The sequence below is a fragment of the Ambystoma mexicanum genome, chromosome 8, assembly GCF_040938575.1.
Source record: "Ambystoma mexicanum isolate Mex_15411 chromosome 8, UKY_AmexF1_1, whole genome shotgun sequence".
NCBI classification, from domain to species: domain Eukaryota; kingdom Metazoa; phylum Chordata; class Amphibia; order Caudata; family Ambystomatidae; genus Ambystoma; species Ambystoma mexicanum.
This window is the reverse complement of record NC_090929.1, coordinates 1,261,099,190-1,261,115,457: the sequence shown is the minus strand read 5'-3', so window position 1 is coordinate 1,261,115,457 and position 16,268 is coordinate 1,261,099,190. Positions and strand designations below refer to the sequence as shown.

The following is a 16,268-nucleotide window of genomic DNA, read 5'->3' as shown; positions in this document are numbered from 1 at the left end:
ATCGACGGCTGTTTCCAAATCTCCGCCGAAGACTGTTCCACGACTGACAGTGTTCCGGTCGGCGCTGCCGACCACATGGCTAGGCCTTCTGGCCGCCCTACACAGTGGGAGAGCGGTGTCGGGGGTGGACATTTCCTTTTCTAAGAATGCCTTTCCCTTTCATCTTTGTTCCCCGTTGTCTTCATCACCATTTATGTCCTCAGCTATGGAGAGGACTCAATTTAGGTTTTGTCCTTCTTGTAAGGCCAAATTCCCCTGTGTTAGGGAGAATTATCATTCAATGGCTAATTTCCCTTACCTAGTGAGTCCTTCAGCAGCTTTGCTGGATTTCTGGAGTTTATTTTTTCCACTTGGTAAGAGTGTGAGCTCTTCCCCCACTCTTACCCATGTTTTGCCATGTGTATTTCATCTGTTTTTGTGATTGTGGTTTCTGGAGTACACCACTTCAGTATCCCCCTTGTGTGTTGCCCAGCACCTTCAGTGCAGTGACACGGGGTTGTCTTTCAGACTTCCCACTGACTCCATTTCTGAGGCCGACTACTGTCCCCCAGAAAAAGGTAAAGTTGCTATTAACTTTACTTAGTCATTTAACCACAGATCCACTACACCCCATTTTACATGGAGTATTGGAAACGGTTACTTCCTAGCCCTTTTTATATGTACCTCCTAGAGCATTGTTTCGCTCTTTTAACATTTAGACTTGGCTGGTGGCAGTGGTATCTACCCTAACTTTTCTACCGCGATTATAATATATAAACGTGGTATTGTTGTAGGCTATTGTATTAGCATCGAACTAAAACCCGCTTGACCAAATACTTTTTCTTTTGGCTCCGGTCGGGTTTATTCGCCATTTCTTTTTGTTAAAGTCCATCTGGTGTTTTACTTTGCGCGGCAAACCAGGTTTGCCTTCTGTGGTCACTGTCTTTTGGTGGCCTTCTGCCAAGAAGCCCTCCTCTAGGCGCCTGGGTGTCTAGATGGGCTGAATGTGAGGGAGGGGTATAGTCACCCCCCTGCACAGGTTATCCTAGGTGTTAGGGAGAATTCTCTGTTCAGGCTGAATTTCCTAACCTAGTGAGTCCCCCAGCAGCTTTGCTGGATTTTTTGGGGTTTATTTTTTCTCCTGCCAGGAGTGAGACTTTTTTCCCTCACTCCTGGACATGATTTGAGAGTGTTTTCTGTGACTTGTTATGTGCTTATGGGCTAGGGGGTAATTTTCCCCATAGGACATCATTGGTTTTTGGAATGTGTGTTACACAGCACCCTCAGTGCAGTAACACAGGGGTGTCATAGAGACCCCCAAACATAGACTCCACACCCTGGGACTGACTACTGTCTCCCTGGGTCAGTAAAGTTACCATTAACTTTACTAGTCTAAACTTAGGAACTTAACCAGTACAAACCATCTTACTGTGGAAGTACTGGTAGGGGCAATTAGATTGCCCCTGGGTCTGTTGTCGAGGGGGTACTGTCCCGTCCCCCCTCGCCGAGTTCTGGCTGGTGGCAGTGGATACCACGGAAATATTCCACCGGAATATTTCCCAATGGGATTTCCCATTGTTTTTAATGCACCACTTTTTGGTGCAATGTTAAAGATACCGCCGGGTTATTTAATTAAAATAAATTAACCGGTTGGGATTTTTCGCCGGAACTCGCCACCAAAATGGCGTCTAGGTTCACTTCAGTAACCCTGAACCCGAGTCGAGCCTTTGTTCCACTTTTGGCGGGTTTCTGCACAGAAGCCCTCCAAAGTGGTGCCATTCTGTCTGGGTACCACAGGGGGTGTGGGAGGGGGTTTAGGCACCCTGGACTGAGTTGCCTTGCCAACTCATGTCGCACTCTAGTGTGATTGGCCCAAGTGGTGAGCCACCCCGCTCACCACTTAGCATGTTTGAGTGACAGCTAGGCTGCATGAATGGGGGTTTGCTGCATAAAAGCAGGGTTTTTGGGACTGGTTCTTCAAAAGTCGCCACAGGACCTAAGAAGCCGAAGAGGGAGAAGCTGAGCCGACCCGCCAAGACGACACCACCGGTGGAGCCCTGCGGAACCGTCTCACCACTTTTCCCGACGACAGAGGAGATCTCCCGCCGGAGAGTCTTCTTCCCTTAACTGGTGGGGACAACCAGTTGTTGCCTTCTTTTCGCCGTCCCGAAGCATCTCGTGGCCGCCTGGCCTGTGCCAAGCACTCCGGCAATCGGGATACCACTTTTTACCTCAACCGCGGAAGAGGGGTAAAATCCTTTGTGTGCGGAAAACTCCACGGCTGGCCTCATCCCTGGTAGTGCAACGACCTTCAGCTTTCCTCCACGTCGAGATCATCTCTTCCTCTGGACGATGCCGCGACTTGTACCCACTACCAGGAACGACTACCACCGCTGGAGGATCCTTTCCACTTGTAAAGGTACTGTGTTCCGCCTGGCCTCCCTTGCCACCGATTGTACGGGGTAGATTTAGTCCTCGGCTCTCGACCCTGGGTAGGCCTGGGACACCCTAACTAAAATTTTCGGAAACGTAGTAAAACCTTTTCTACTCACCTGTAAAGACTTGAGACCGTGTGTGATCTTGGGCATATTTTCGCCTGGCTCCCTCTAAAGCGCCCAAACTAAATTTCCTTGTTCCACCATTGTCTGCCTTTGCTAACCTTATGTGAAAAGTGTTTTATCTTACTGCTCTCTTTATTTCTGCCTTTTCCCTCCCTTTTTAATAACTTGTTGGAGTACCATCTAACGTTAAGCGCTCACCTCTGGTTGGAAATAAGTGGTGTTAACTTAGAACTGTCCAACAAATGATTAGGGATGTACATATGAGTAATAGTAACTGTTTTGACCTTCTTACCTTTTCCCTGTGCTAGTGTAATTTATGAGTGTGTCTTTAATAAATAAGTTTATACTTTTATACCTAGCTCTGGTCAGTGTTTGTTTGTACTACTGTGCCTCTGTACCTATTGCGTATCCTCTGTATACTGCCCAACTCTTCTTGAGGGAAGTCTGACTGCTCAGCCACAGCTACCACAGTGAATCTGTGTGGTGCAGACTGCTACCACGTGGGTTTATTGCCAACACCTGTAGTCTTAAACCTTTTGCAGTGGTCCCAGAGGGAACTGCACAGGTTTCTGCCTAACACTAGGAAACCCAAGTCGCACTTTGCCATGATTGGCTGAGGTGGTTGTCCGGGCTGGACAACCCCCCCTGCTGCGTGATTGACAGCCAGGCTGTGTGAATGGGGATTTTTCACATAAAAGCCAGGATTCTTGGGCTGGAAGTGAGTCGACACGAACTACAAGGAACCGAAGAGAAGCGGAGAAGAAGTCGGCGGCTGCAACTACCCCGTCCTGGGGAAGCCCTGCTGCAGTCCTGAGCTATCTACCCTTGGACGACCAGAGAAGATCCCGTCCGGAGTCTTCCCTTGAGCCTGGTGGGTCGAAATCGCTGCACACTGCTGTAGTGGTCCGGATTGCCATCTGAAGAGCCTCTCCTGTTTTTTTTAAGGAGCGCACCTTTTATTCACCGTCGCTGCAGCCGGCTTCAGCCCTGTGTGGAGCAGATCCCTCCAGACGTCCTTCTTGCCGATGCTCCAGGAACCGTGGGTCTGCAGGAAACTACCAGGAACAACTGCCGTGGCACCAGCTTCTTCATTGAATGAGGTAGTGTGTTATGCTTGAGGAAATCGGGTGATTCACATTTTCTCCTCTAAAGGCTTTCCCTTATCTTCCCTCATTCTTATAACTCCTGGCTACGTTGAACCGTGAACTGTCCGACTGTGTGATCCTCAACAGGAACTCTGTTCCACTTGACACTGGCTCCGGCCTATTGACTTTTTAATTTCTGTCTAAGTGTGTTCTCTGGTTCTGTCTGCCTTGACAAAAGTATTGCCTATGATTTTTGCCCCCAACTCTCCCTGGGTATCTCAGGTGCTAAGTGTGTTTTGCCCCGGTAACATTTCTTGGCGCGGATTTGCGTTTCTTTACTAAGACCGAACTGTCATTACTGTCAAAAAGTGATCGCATATGTATTCACGGTAACGTCTTTTGTTTCACAACATCGGTCCGTTAAAACATAGGGTACTTACCTTGAGTTATAACGTACAAAGTGAATTGGTTAGTTGTGTATTTTTTTTTAAATTTTGTTTTTTATTGACAATATACATATAAGGATGGGCGGGACAGCCGACCCAACCAGCAGAATAATCAAAATGAACCAGATCGTCAATGATATTTTCTCTTTTTTTACAATAACTCCCTTCCCCATTTCCCTCCTCCCACCCCGCCCCCCCCCAATAGATCAACATGCCAAGTTTTGAGGTGTTGCAAACTTATTGAAACTTAGGGGAGAACACTTGCATACCACATGATTGTTAGAGGTACCACTTGAGACAGTGGTGTCCGACCAAAAGACAGTTGAACAGGAAACATCTCGGGTCCTTAGGGGGTGTAAGAACATGTACCATATCAAAGCAGCTCAGTATTCATTCTACAACCGCATAGAAATACAATCATCATGGAGAAGAACTGCAGTCCATTCCTGTAGAAAATCAGTCATAGTATCGTTTGTTATTGCAGTAAGTTTTTCGTATACAAAAATCGACCTAAGTTTACAGAGCCATTCCTCCTTGGAGGGGGCAAGGGGGCTCAAGGGCACTTTTCCATTTTTGGGCTAGCGCCAGCCTTCCCGCTCATAGCATGGCCTCAGTGACCTTAGGATAAACATTTGATTCTGTCTCCGGCATAGGAGTGCCCAGTAGAATTTCCAAGGTGTGTAGGGAAGGGCCAAACCCTTCGATATCTTTAATCCAGCTGAGTAGTCCCGACCAGTAAACCTGTATGACCGGACAACCCCACCACATGTGAAACTAGGTTCCTCGTTGGTGACAGCCCCTAGGGCAAAAGGGGGACACATCTCTAAACATCTTGGACAGCAGGGCCGGGGGACGGTGCCACGAATGGAGGATTTTAAAGCTATGTTCCATGGCAGCGGTATACAGAGAGCCCGTAAAGATACATTTAAAGACAGCCCTCCAAGTGTGATCATCCAATGGCATGCCCAGCCTTTCCTCCCATATTTTTTTGAAGGGTTGTCTACCTTCTAGTTTTACAAAGGTAGCGGGCGCCCCTCTCTCGCAAGAACAGACATGATAACCTGTTCAGTGGTTATTAACCACTTGAGAGTTCGCAGCCACTGCTTTTACTCACTGTGCCTTTCACAGATGGGCAATATCCATTTGCATATCAGTCTTTGTCCTGCCCAGGGGCAGTCCAGCACCGAAATACAATGGCAATTCCAATCTGAACGAGAGTACCACCAGCAACCCCATACACGTGTTTCACCCTTGTTGGGGATCATCAGTGAGGTGAAGCTGATGCCTCTCTAAGCACAGTGAGAGGGAGACCACGTCTGGTTGCCCCCAGGAGACCTAGGGTTACCAATCCCAGGTTCCTTAAAAAATAGTTTTACAAAGGTAGCGGGCGCCCCTCTCTCGCAAGAACAGACATGATAACCTGTTCAGTGGTTATTAACCACTTGAGAGTTCGCAGCCACTGCTTTTACTCACTGTGCCTTTCACAGATGGGCAATATCCATTTGCATATCAGTCTTTGTCCTGCCCAGGGGCAGTCCAGCACCGAAATACAGTGGCAATTCCAATCTGAACGAGAGTACCACCAGCAACCCCATACACGTGTTTCACCCTTGTTGGGGATCATCAGTGAGGTGAAGCTGATGCCTCTCTAAGCACAGTGAGAGGGAGACCACGTCTGGTTGCCCCCAGGAGACCTAGGGTTACCAATCCCAGGTTCCTTAAAAAATAGTTTTACAAAGGTAGCGGGCGCCCCTCCCTGGGCAGGACAAAGACTGATATGCAAATGGATATTTCCCATCTGTGAAAGGCACAGTGAGTAAAAGCAGTGGCTGCGAACTCTCAAGTGGTTAATAACCACTGAACAGGTTATCATGTCTGTTCTTGCGAGAGAGGGGCGCCCGCTACCTTTGTAAAACTATTTGTCTACCTTCTAGGTCCGCTGTTATGAAGACGCTATAAAACTTAGATAAAGAACCCTTTCGAGTTGTACTTTTAGCCAGGATAGTTTCAAAAGGAGTGAGGCAGCGTCTAAGCTGGTCACCCCAGCGAGGGTGGGTCAAAATCTCCTTCAAACGTAAATATTCAAAGACCGTGGGTGGTCTATCTGTCAGTGCCTCGATCAGGTTGTCATACTCTATGAAGCCCTCTTCTTTTTTCGGGTGGGTGTGAATGTCCTCGACATATGTCCAATATGTTCCCATATCGTCCCGCATATGCTCCAACATCACCCGGAGTTGGGCTGCTTTATAATAGAGCCGGAAGTCGGGGAGACGAAAACCACCATAAAGCTTTGGGAGGGTCAGGGTGGAGGTTTTAACTCGGCCGCTTACCGTTCCAAATGAATTGGAGGACACGGGACTGAAGCACTTCAAAAAAGGTCTCGGGTATCACGACTGGAAGCGCTGCGAAGAGGTAGAGGAGGCGGGGCAAAATATTCATCTTCACCGTGACCATGCGCCTAAGCCAGGAAAGCGTGAGGGGTGCCCACCGTCTGAGGTCGCTGCTAACCTGAGCAAGGATCCCCGGGAAATTGCACTGGTATAGTTGGGATAGATCTCTGCGGATGGTGGTGCCCACGTACCTAGTGGTTTTCCGTTCAATTCTAAACCCCAGAATGTCAGCGTCACTTCTGATGTCTCGATCCCCTGGACCCATGGGCATGATGCTTGATTTGGACATGTTTATTTTCAGTCCAGAAAAGGAACCGAAGTAGTGTACAAGGTCAAATAACCGGGGCAGGGAGTCTTGAATATTTGTTAGGTAGCCCAGAATGTCATCCGCAAATAAGGATAGCTTAAAGTCACAATCACCACACCGTATTCCTGTGATTTCTGGGTCGTTCCTAACCGCAATGGCCAGGGGCTCCATTGCCAAAGCATACAGTAGGGGCGACGGGGCATCCTTGCCGGGTACCTCTAGAAAGGGAAAAAGGCTCTGAAGTGCCTCCGTTGACCAGCACTCTCGCCGAGGGACCATTGTATAGAGCTGCATCCCACCCACAAAAATTGTCTCCCAGAACCATCTTTCGGAGAACCCTGCCCATGTAAGGCCACTCGACGCGGTCGAAGGCTTTTTCTGAGTCTAGCGAGAGAAGGTACCCCTCCACTCCCTGTCTAGATGCCTCATGCATAAGGTCGAGAGTTTTTCTTATATTATCTGATCCCTGGCGACCGGGGATGAAGCCCGCTTGGTCTCCATGTACTAGGGTAGGGAGGAGCTTTGCTAGTCTATTCGCTAGGAGCTTAGCCAATATTTTAACATCGGTGTTAAGGAGGGATATGGGGGGTGTGATTGGCAATAGGAGGGATCCTTGCCCTCTTTAGGTAGGACTACGATTAAAGCAGACATCATAGTGGGTGGGAGGGTGCCTTGATCCAGTGCAGCATTGTACATCGTAGCCATGAATGGGGCAAGCGTGGATCTGTAGGTCTTATGAAACTTAACTGTAAAGCCATCGTCCCCTGGGGCAGTGCCGCTCTTTAATGAGGATATGGTGTCTATTACTTCTTCCGGGGAAATGGGGTGTTCGAGAGAATCAGCCTTGTCAGGATGAAGACCCGGGATGGGAAGGGAGTCTAGGAAACTGTCAACATCATTCCCATCCCCCGTATATTCTGAGCAATACAATTTTTCATAATATAGCCTGAATTGTTCTGCAATCTTGCTATCCCTCACGGTCGAGTCACCTTCCGGGGTGCGTAATGAATTCACCCACCTACTGTTCCTAAGTTCTCGAAGTCTCCAGGCCAATATCCTATCCGCCTTTTCCCCCTTTTCCATATACTTCTGTTTCAGAAATGAGAGCTTCCTTTCCGTTCGTCCCACCTGGAGGTCCGCCAACTTAGATCGCAACCCCTGCAGTTCCTCCCATTGACCGGGAAACATCTGTGTTTTCAACTTCCCCCCCGGTTGGATAGCCTCTATCTTTTTGTTTAACAATTTCTCTTCACGGTCCCTCTCCCTTTTTCTCCCAGACCCTATACCAATAAGGGTGCCTCTAATCGTTGCCTTAAATGCCTCCCATAGTACCAACCTCCCCGTTGTCATTAAGGGTGAAATAATCTTCTATGGCTGCTAGGAGGGATTGGCGTATCTCCCTGTCTTGCAGGAGGAGGTTGTTACACCTCCACCGGCTTCCGGTCGCCGGGGCGGGGGGGGGGGGGGCAATCCTAATCTTTACCATATCGTGATCCGTCCAGGGGACGATCTCCACACCCGAGTCCGAGACCTCTCCCTGCAGCGAGGAATCAACCAGGATGTAATCTATACGAGCGAAAGCAGCATTTGGCTTTGAATAGTATGTGTATTCGGGGTTCCGACCCCGCTCGGGTATACACGTGTCACATAGACCCAGTTCCCCATTTACTTCCTGGAAGGCCAATGCCAATTTCTTGTGGAGACGGATGTTGGGGCAGGGTTTATCAGACTTTCTGTCCCTCTCGGGGCAAAGCACCATGTTAAAATCCCCACCCACCAGTAGGGCGCCCTCAGAAAATGACATGATTATCCCTTTCATTCCCTCCCAGAAGGTGTCCTGCGCTTCATTCGGAGCATATATGCAGACCAATGTGAACAAACGGCCCCGCACTTCCCCCTTTACCATGAGGTACCGACCATCCGTATCCGCTTTTGAGGCTTTAAACACAAAATGGACCCCAGGGGAGACCAACAAAGCTACCCTCCGCTTCTTTACCTGGGAAGAAGCCGTGAACATCTGCTCAATGGTCTTGGCCTTGAGTTTAGGCTCCTTTCCCCGAACCCAATGAGTCTCCTGCACAAAGAGAAAGTGAAGCCGCAGCCTCGCAAATTCCCTCACAATTAGAGACCTTTTTGTAGGCGAGTTGAGCCTGCGGACATTTAATGACCCCATTGTCATGAATTGGATGAATCATCCATTAAAACACAGGTAAAGTCTCATAGCTCCATGCTTAGAACAGCAAGCGTTGTTGCTCCCACAGTGCTTCCGCAACCCCCTAGCGGCTCGAGACAGCCCCAGGGGTGCGAGAAAGACCAGAAAACTTGGCGCGCCATAACTGTAACCCTAGCAACCCAACTCCCCCTCTTCCCTCCCCCCTCATCGTCTGGTTGTTCCATTGCTTCATCCAATCGCCAGACCAGGACACCATTGTCTCCCCCCTCCGGGCTCATAAACTCTTTATAAACAACTCGACCCCCCCCCCCCACCCCAGGATCAACGCAGTTCACAAACCGTTACATCACCCTCCATTCACAAAGTCAAATGCCGTTTTTTCCGTCTGGTGCCAAGAGCACGCTTCAGGTACTTGGAAGGTCCGGTGAGGCTGGAGCCACGCTCCTAAATTTCCTTTGGCCACAAACTCTGCGCCTTTCCCTTGGAGCTTTGTTCCCTTTTGGGCCTGTCGGGGTTCGCTCACGGTCCTGCTCCCCATCTCCATGTTTGAGTTGTCCAAAAGTTCACCCGACACTCTCCGCATATCGTACTCAATGATCAAGGCATATTTGTAGCCCTCGAACTCGAAAGAGAGCGAGAATGGGTATCCCCACCTGTATCGGACCCCCCTGGACTGGAGCATCTTCGTCAATGGGGAACAGAGGCGACTTCTTGCAAGGGTGAAGGCCAACAGTTCTTGATACACCGAGATCTGGGCCCCTTCCCACTCCACCGGGCCCTTCTTGCGAGACAGTTCGAGGATCCTGCTTTTCTCAGAGAAGTAATGAAAGTGAACTAGAACGGATCTGGGGCCTCTAGAGGATGCGACTGCTCTATGGGCCCTGTCAATGGTGGGTTTGTTGGTGTTGGCCCCCTCGAATAGCACTCCTATTACTGCATTGATAGCTTTGATGTCTGCTTGCGTTTCGCCTTCGTGTTCTGGAAAGCCTAGGAAACGTAGGTTACAGCGGCGTTCCCTATTCTCCAAATCATCCATTTTTAAGGAGCATTTCTCTTCTCTCCTCTCGAGCTCCGACAGGCGCATGTCAAACTGTGTCTCAAAGATGTCGCTCGAAGCTGTATTGTTCTCCAGTGCCTGAACCCTGTCGTCCATATTGTCCACTTTTTTCTCCAGCATGGGGTCTGGCATGGATTCACATGCTCATGAATAAAGAATACATAGCAGTACACACATGCACAACCACGGGAGGTGGCAAAGGCTCAACATTAAGCATCTTACCTCCTCACCAGGCTCACCTCAGGCGAACAGGTTGCGCAGCACTGCTTGGCCGACCCTGGACTCCTCCCTGGAATCCCGATCGACGCAGTAGAATTTCGTGAAGGTGTGCGTCGACCTCCACGTAGCAGCCCTACATATGTCCAGCAGGGGCACACCAGAAAGGAACGCCGTGGTAGCTGCGATCGCTCTGGTGGAATGGGCTCTCGGACGGCCAGGCAGCGGTCGGTTTGCCAACCGATGACAGTACATGATACAGCCGGAGAGCCATCTGGAAATGGAAGCCTTCGAGAGAGCCTTCCCCTGATTGACAGGTCCAAAATTCACAAAGAGTTGACGTCTTCCGAAAACACTTCGTGCGGTCCACGTAGAACTTCAGCGCTCTAGCCACATCCAGCGAGTGCAAAGTCCTCTCAGCCGGCGACGAAGGCGACGGGAAGAACACAGGCAACACCAAGGGTTCGTTGAGATGTTGCCCTTACAGTACAGCGTGCAGGGGTCTTCCTTTTGTTTCCAAAAACCCTAGACTCCCTCAAAGGATTTTTTGGTATAAGTACAGATGTGCCTTGGACAGGGCTGGTGGCAGTTTTACTTTCGCATATTTTTAACCCTTTATTGCCATGCAAACCACGGTTGGCACTGCCAGGAGGTTCTTTGTCCTGTCTATTGGCCATCTTGTCCCTTTGCCTTCCCCAGGTCGAGCAGACCCGGGTCAGTCCTTATTTGGTCATGCATTGTCCAGCAAAACGCCAATCTTTTGCAGGTTTCTGCATGCTTTTGTGTGCCTCCATGATGTGGGCTGGACTGTCTAGTTCCAATCCACATCCTGGGTGCCAGAGAGTCTGGTGTACTGGGAATGACTTGGACTGCCATGGTCCGTGATTGTTCCACGTCTGGTGTGCCGGTTTGTGAGCAGATTCCCATTGGGTCCTCTTCATTTTGGCGCGAATGAGATTCTGGATAAGAGAAGGCTCCAAACACCCATACCAGGTCGATCTCTTGAATTCTCACTGAACCTAGCATAGGATCCAAGCATCCTGAAACCAAGAAGCTGAGTCGAGGAACCGCTGGTGACCCCCTGGAAGGTTTGGCACCCTGAGCCCACTGTTGTCCCGCAGGACCCCTCTGCATCTGATCGAACTAGGTCTGCAAAGGCGCTTCATCCCATGTGAATAGTGGGAACTATTCACGGTGCCTCCACCTTAACCTGCAAGCGAGCCTTCTCGGAAGTGTTCCTAGGCCAGCCAGCAAACTGACCAGCTTGCGCAGCACCTTTGCCCTGGAACTGCTGACATCTTGAGTTAAATCTTGAGACTTTGGAGATCGGAAGTACTTGGTTGAAGGTACTCTCCTGCCTAGTTTTGTACACCTAGGCGCCCTAGGTCTGGAATTAGGAGAGTACGCCTGAACCATAGTACACGCGATCACTGTGTCGCCCAGCCATAGTTATGAACTTCGAGGGTGCGCTGCTGCTGTGCCCACCTTTGCCCTGAGACATGCTGCAGTGCAACCGAGCTGATCCCTTCACCAGGAGAAGAGAAATCGTCACTGTCTGGCCACAGAATAATCCCTGGAACTAAGTCGCTGAAAGTCGCAGAGCCGCACAATTGCAGCATTTGAACCCGCAACCGAAGTGGACTCGACTGCCGAAGTTTGGTCCAGAGTGCGCCTTGGGTCAGTGAGTACTTGCAACCCTTACCGGTGGCCCCTGCTGCATCCATCCATGTTTACGCATGAGTGCCCCATGAGGGCCACTCACCTTTTCCCAGGTAGCCTGTGCTACCGTCCTATTACTAACTCTTGGAACCTGTTCTGCCCTCTTCCGGAGACGCTCCTCGAATAGTGGGAACTTATTCTTCACTGCCTCACCGGCCTTCCTGAGCTGCTACAGCCGCTGCAAGAGACCCCGTTTTTGTCCAACCGCACGATCGCGTGTACCTGCATCTGAAAGTACATTTGAGCATAAGGCTCCACTCTTCTTAGGGATTGGACTACCTCTCAGATAGGGTTGATAAAGTGAAGGCCTGCCTAAAGTATATTCACACTGTTTGCGCCCTTTCCCTTACAGGTTGTGGACCCTTACTGTGTGCCATTCCTTTAGGACAACTGTAACTATTTATGTTTTAAAGTAGTGTTGCATGTGTTTAAGTATTGCTACTGATCTTGTGTTTGATTTAAAAGGCCTTTAATAAATGTATATGTATGTTTGATATACACCTGACAGAGTGATTTGTAGTGTCCTTGCTGTGTGTGCGCGCTCATTGTGGGCTTTCAATCTCCCTCACCCCTCCTGAGACCTAGTCTTGACCGCCGCCAACTCTGCCTTGTTTGGTCTGGCTTGTCCAGAAGGTTACCCTGTTCCAAGAAACTAGGCTGGCCTGCTGAACCCCTGCCCACCAGGTTACAGTACAGAAATCCATCTTAACAACTAGACGATAAGGTCATTCTCCTCCCCAGCAAATCTGAATCTGTAGACGGGTGGTTTCGGGATTTAGCTCCTATTGAAGCAGAATACTGGAGCAAGGCATTAACCTACGCTAGGGAGTACATTATACTGGCCAAATTGCATCTGACGGCCCGAATTTATATGCACAGGATGTACTACGCTCAAGATGGGCTTCACAGGTGTGGCCACACACCCACTCCCAAATGCCTATGTAGTAAAACCGCCATTGGTACAATTCTTGCATACAACATGGGGCTGTCCTGTCATACAGACGTTTTGGTCTGCGGTGGCCACTCATCACTTCTCCATTTTGAATGAACAAAAACTGACTGATTCCCAAGTTTTTTTTTTTTACTGTGTATATGGGGGAGGAGGGGTGCAGGTGGGCCTGAATGAAAAATTATTCTTGGCAGTGGAAATAGGGGCGGTAAGACGTGGTTGCTCAGAGCTGGGATGACCGGCTAAACCGGGCATCTCCAAATGGGAAATGGAGGTGGACATCCGTATGACACTGGAGCAGAGGGTATATCAAACACAAGGTTGTCCTTTGAAATTGAACAAGATTTGGCATAAATTGGAGGAGACTGACTGGGCCCCCAAAATTGGTAGGTTGGGTTGGCCATATTCTCAGGGCTTAAGGCAATAGATATTATTACACAGTTCGAGCCGACTGGTGCTCCTGCGCGCTATATCGGTTCTTGTAGGCTCATCAATTCGGGGACAAGGGGCAGCTAGTGCTTGATGGGGTTCAAAGGTGGGAATGTGACTGACGGGTCATGGAATACAGGGGGTGAAACCCATCATTCGGGAGTTTTGTTATGGGAACAATGGGCACACTTCTGGATAACAATGATTATTCGTAAGTTGTCAATGCATGTTAAGTTGATCAATGCTAGTCGATTTATTATGTTATTGCAAAACTCAATAAAATGTTAATTACAAAAAAATGGAATGACAAATTCAAGATGGTAATACTTTGGCAGATCTTCCAAGCTCTGGAGCTCCAGGATTGGCTGTGTCCTGTGCTGATTTCATCCCAGGCACCGGAAGTACCCAAGGTTCATGATTGGCAGTACACACCCTCAATTCAAAGTATTGCCATTCGGGCTGACCTCCACTCCACGGCTCTTCACCAAGCTGATGTCAATGGTGGCAGCCAGTCTTGAGAACGGAGGGGATTAATGCGTTTCCTTTCTTAGATGAGGGGCTCACCATGGCCCGCTCCGAGGAGCAAGCCTGAGCTCATCTAAGTCATATTTGCCACTTCCTGCACAGACTGACATTCTCCCTCAATTACAAGAAGTCCCAGGTGACACCTACGAAAACCCTCTAGTGCATTGGAGCGGTCCTGGACTTATCCAAGGGGAAAGGTTTTCCTCCTGAGGACAGAGCTACCAACATTCAGCAGATGGTCTACTAATTCCAGAATGCCCAGACTCTTCGGGTCATGGACTTTGAGGTAGCTGGGCTTCATGGCATCCTGCATTTGTCTGGAGCCGGAGGCTAGACTGAGCATGAAATCCCTACAGCAGGCCCTCAAATCAGTGGTCACAGTTCTCAGGTGACATGCCGGCCCTATTGCAGGTCCTGACCCGGATCTTAAAGGATCTTCTGTGGTGGTCCAGAGAGGAGAACTTGATGAAGGTGGCGGGGCCCCTTTTGGCAACCCTGGCCAATGTGACTCTAATGGCGGACGGCTCAATGAAGGGCTGGGGCACTCGCCTAAAATAACTCCTGGTGAGCGGTCTGTGTTTCCCAGTGGAGTCAAACACCATATACACCTTCTGGAGGTCAGGGTGATCAGATTGGCGCTGATGGCCTTTTTGCCCTCAATAGGAGGGAAAAGATTATTTTTGATGATGAAAAACAGTGAACATCCCCCCCCACCCCCCCACAACAAGAGCGGGCGTGTATAATCACTTTCTCTGTGCAGGGAAGCAAAGCAACACTGGTTTTGGGCATTGCAACAATGAATCTCAATTTCAGCAATTCATCTGGCCAGGACAGAGAACACACTGCAGTCATTAATTTGACGGGGGCGTGAAAATAAGATTGTTCTTGCTCTGGTATCTGCAAGCAAGGACCTAGTGCCTGTCTGATTGAATGAGGATCAAAGGAACGTAAGGCAGTAAGCAACCCAGCCCCTTCACCCGGTACAATCCCTCTGTTGCATCTGGCATTGTATCTCCCTTTGTAGGGGCAGAGTAGACTTCAGATGCCAATTGACAGCTGTATTTGGTAGTTCTGGTCTCCACTTGCAACCTTTCCGAAAGTGATTACTACTTGGCTTAAGTTTCAAGAATGGTTCTGTGACTCCCACGAAGTTGGAGGACATTCTGGCACAACTAGCAGTTGCGGGGTGAAATACCACAATACACCGGCTCCACCAGGACTCCCCATTTTGACAAAAGGGCGAGCACATCAGAGCAGTGAAGTCCCAGAGCCCACAACAAGGGTCAATTATTCATGAACTTTGAATGAGATGCAGATGTGTTGGTTTATGGAATGTTTGTTCATTATTGCAAAATGTTTCAAAACTTGATGAATTCATTGTTAATCAGCTGGAGATTTGTATTCATAGTTTTGAATACTTTGACCTTTTAAAACAAAATGAGGTGTTCCAGAGTTGATGCATTTTCATAATGTTCACATTATTTTTACATTGAGCCCCTTCTTTGTATTCCTTTAGGCCCATCCATGTTCTGTCCTTTCTCCATCGCTTTTTCTCCAAATACTGACCTGATTCCTTCCTGGTCCATCCCTTATGGCTGCAATCTTAATGATATGCTCTATAACTTAGTTGGACAGTAGCCCATTTGTTTCTTGGCACTTATTAATGTTTTGCTGACCTTCTCTTGGGGTTCTAACTTTCATGTTCTTACCTGATATTAATTCTACTTTAACAACCTCTGTTCTTTTGTAGCTGTGGCAAGAACTGGTCAAGATTTCAGTACAGTATGTAGTTGCAGCCGCTTGCCCGTGGATGGGAGCCTGGCTTTGCTTAATGATGCAGCCTTCGCACTTGCCAATTGATTTAAACATGTTGCTGGAAGTGAAGTCAAGAGGAAAGGTAAAAAGAATATTTTAAACTAAAATCAATGACTTGTGTGTTTTAGCAATGTTAAGCTAAATCTAAAGTAACATGTGTTTACTTTAAGTATGCAACAGTTAATGGCTGAAATGTAAAGTGCTGCACAATTCACTGCTAGAATATATTCAGCCCAAAATAATAAAACGAATGGCCTAAGAAGATCAAGGATTTTTTCAGCTTGAATTTCATAGATTCACCCCACCATAGATTCATATCCTGCATAATCCTATCTTCTAGCATTTGTCTGCAAACATATTGCTAGTTTTTTCTCATTAAAAAAAAAATTGCCCATGGCCTTGCCTACAATTCTACTTCCCTTTGATGTTGACTGTGCTTTGCAATGCCCTAAAATGGAAGAGCCGTTAGATTCTTTTTGCATTAGTGTTTACCCTAGAGATGTAACTTTGAACAGAACACTGGAACAAAACCTCCAAAAAGACTCCTACAAACTCTTTCAAAGAGGACATTTGTAAAGTAAACTGTGAGGAGAAAATTGCAAAAAAGCTCTATCCAA

General features: G+C 48.5%; 1 protein-coding gene across 2 annotated transcripts in view; it reads left to right on the top strand.

Annotated features, from left to right (window-relative positions):
* BTAF1 (B-TFIID TATA-box binding protein associated factor 1) overlaps positions 1-16,268 on the top strand; it is a 2,675,064-nt gene that overhangs the window by 1,099,551 nt on the left and 1,559,245 nt on the right. For both annotated transcript variants that reach the window (XM_069611378.1, XM_069611379.1), the window contains one exon: positions 15,587-15,733. In XM_069611378.1, coding sequence (XP_069467479.1) covers positions 15,587-15,733 — 147 coding nt within the window. The remainder of the gene's footprint in view (positions 1-15,586; positions 15,734-16,268) is intronic.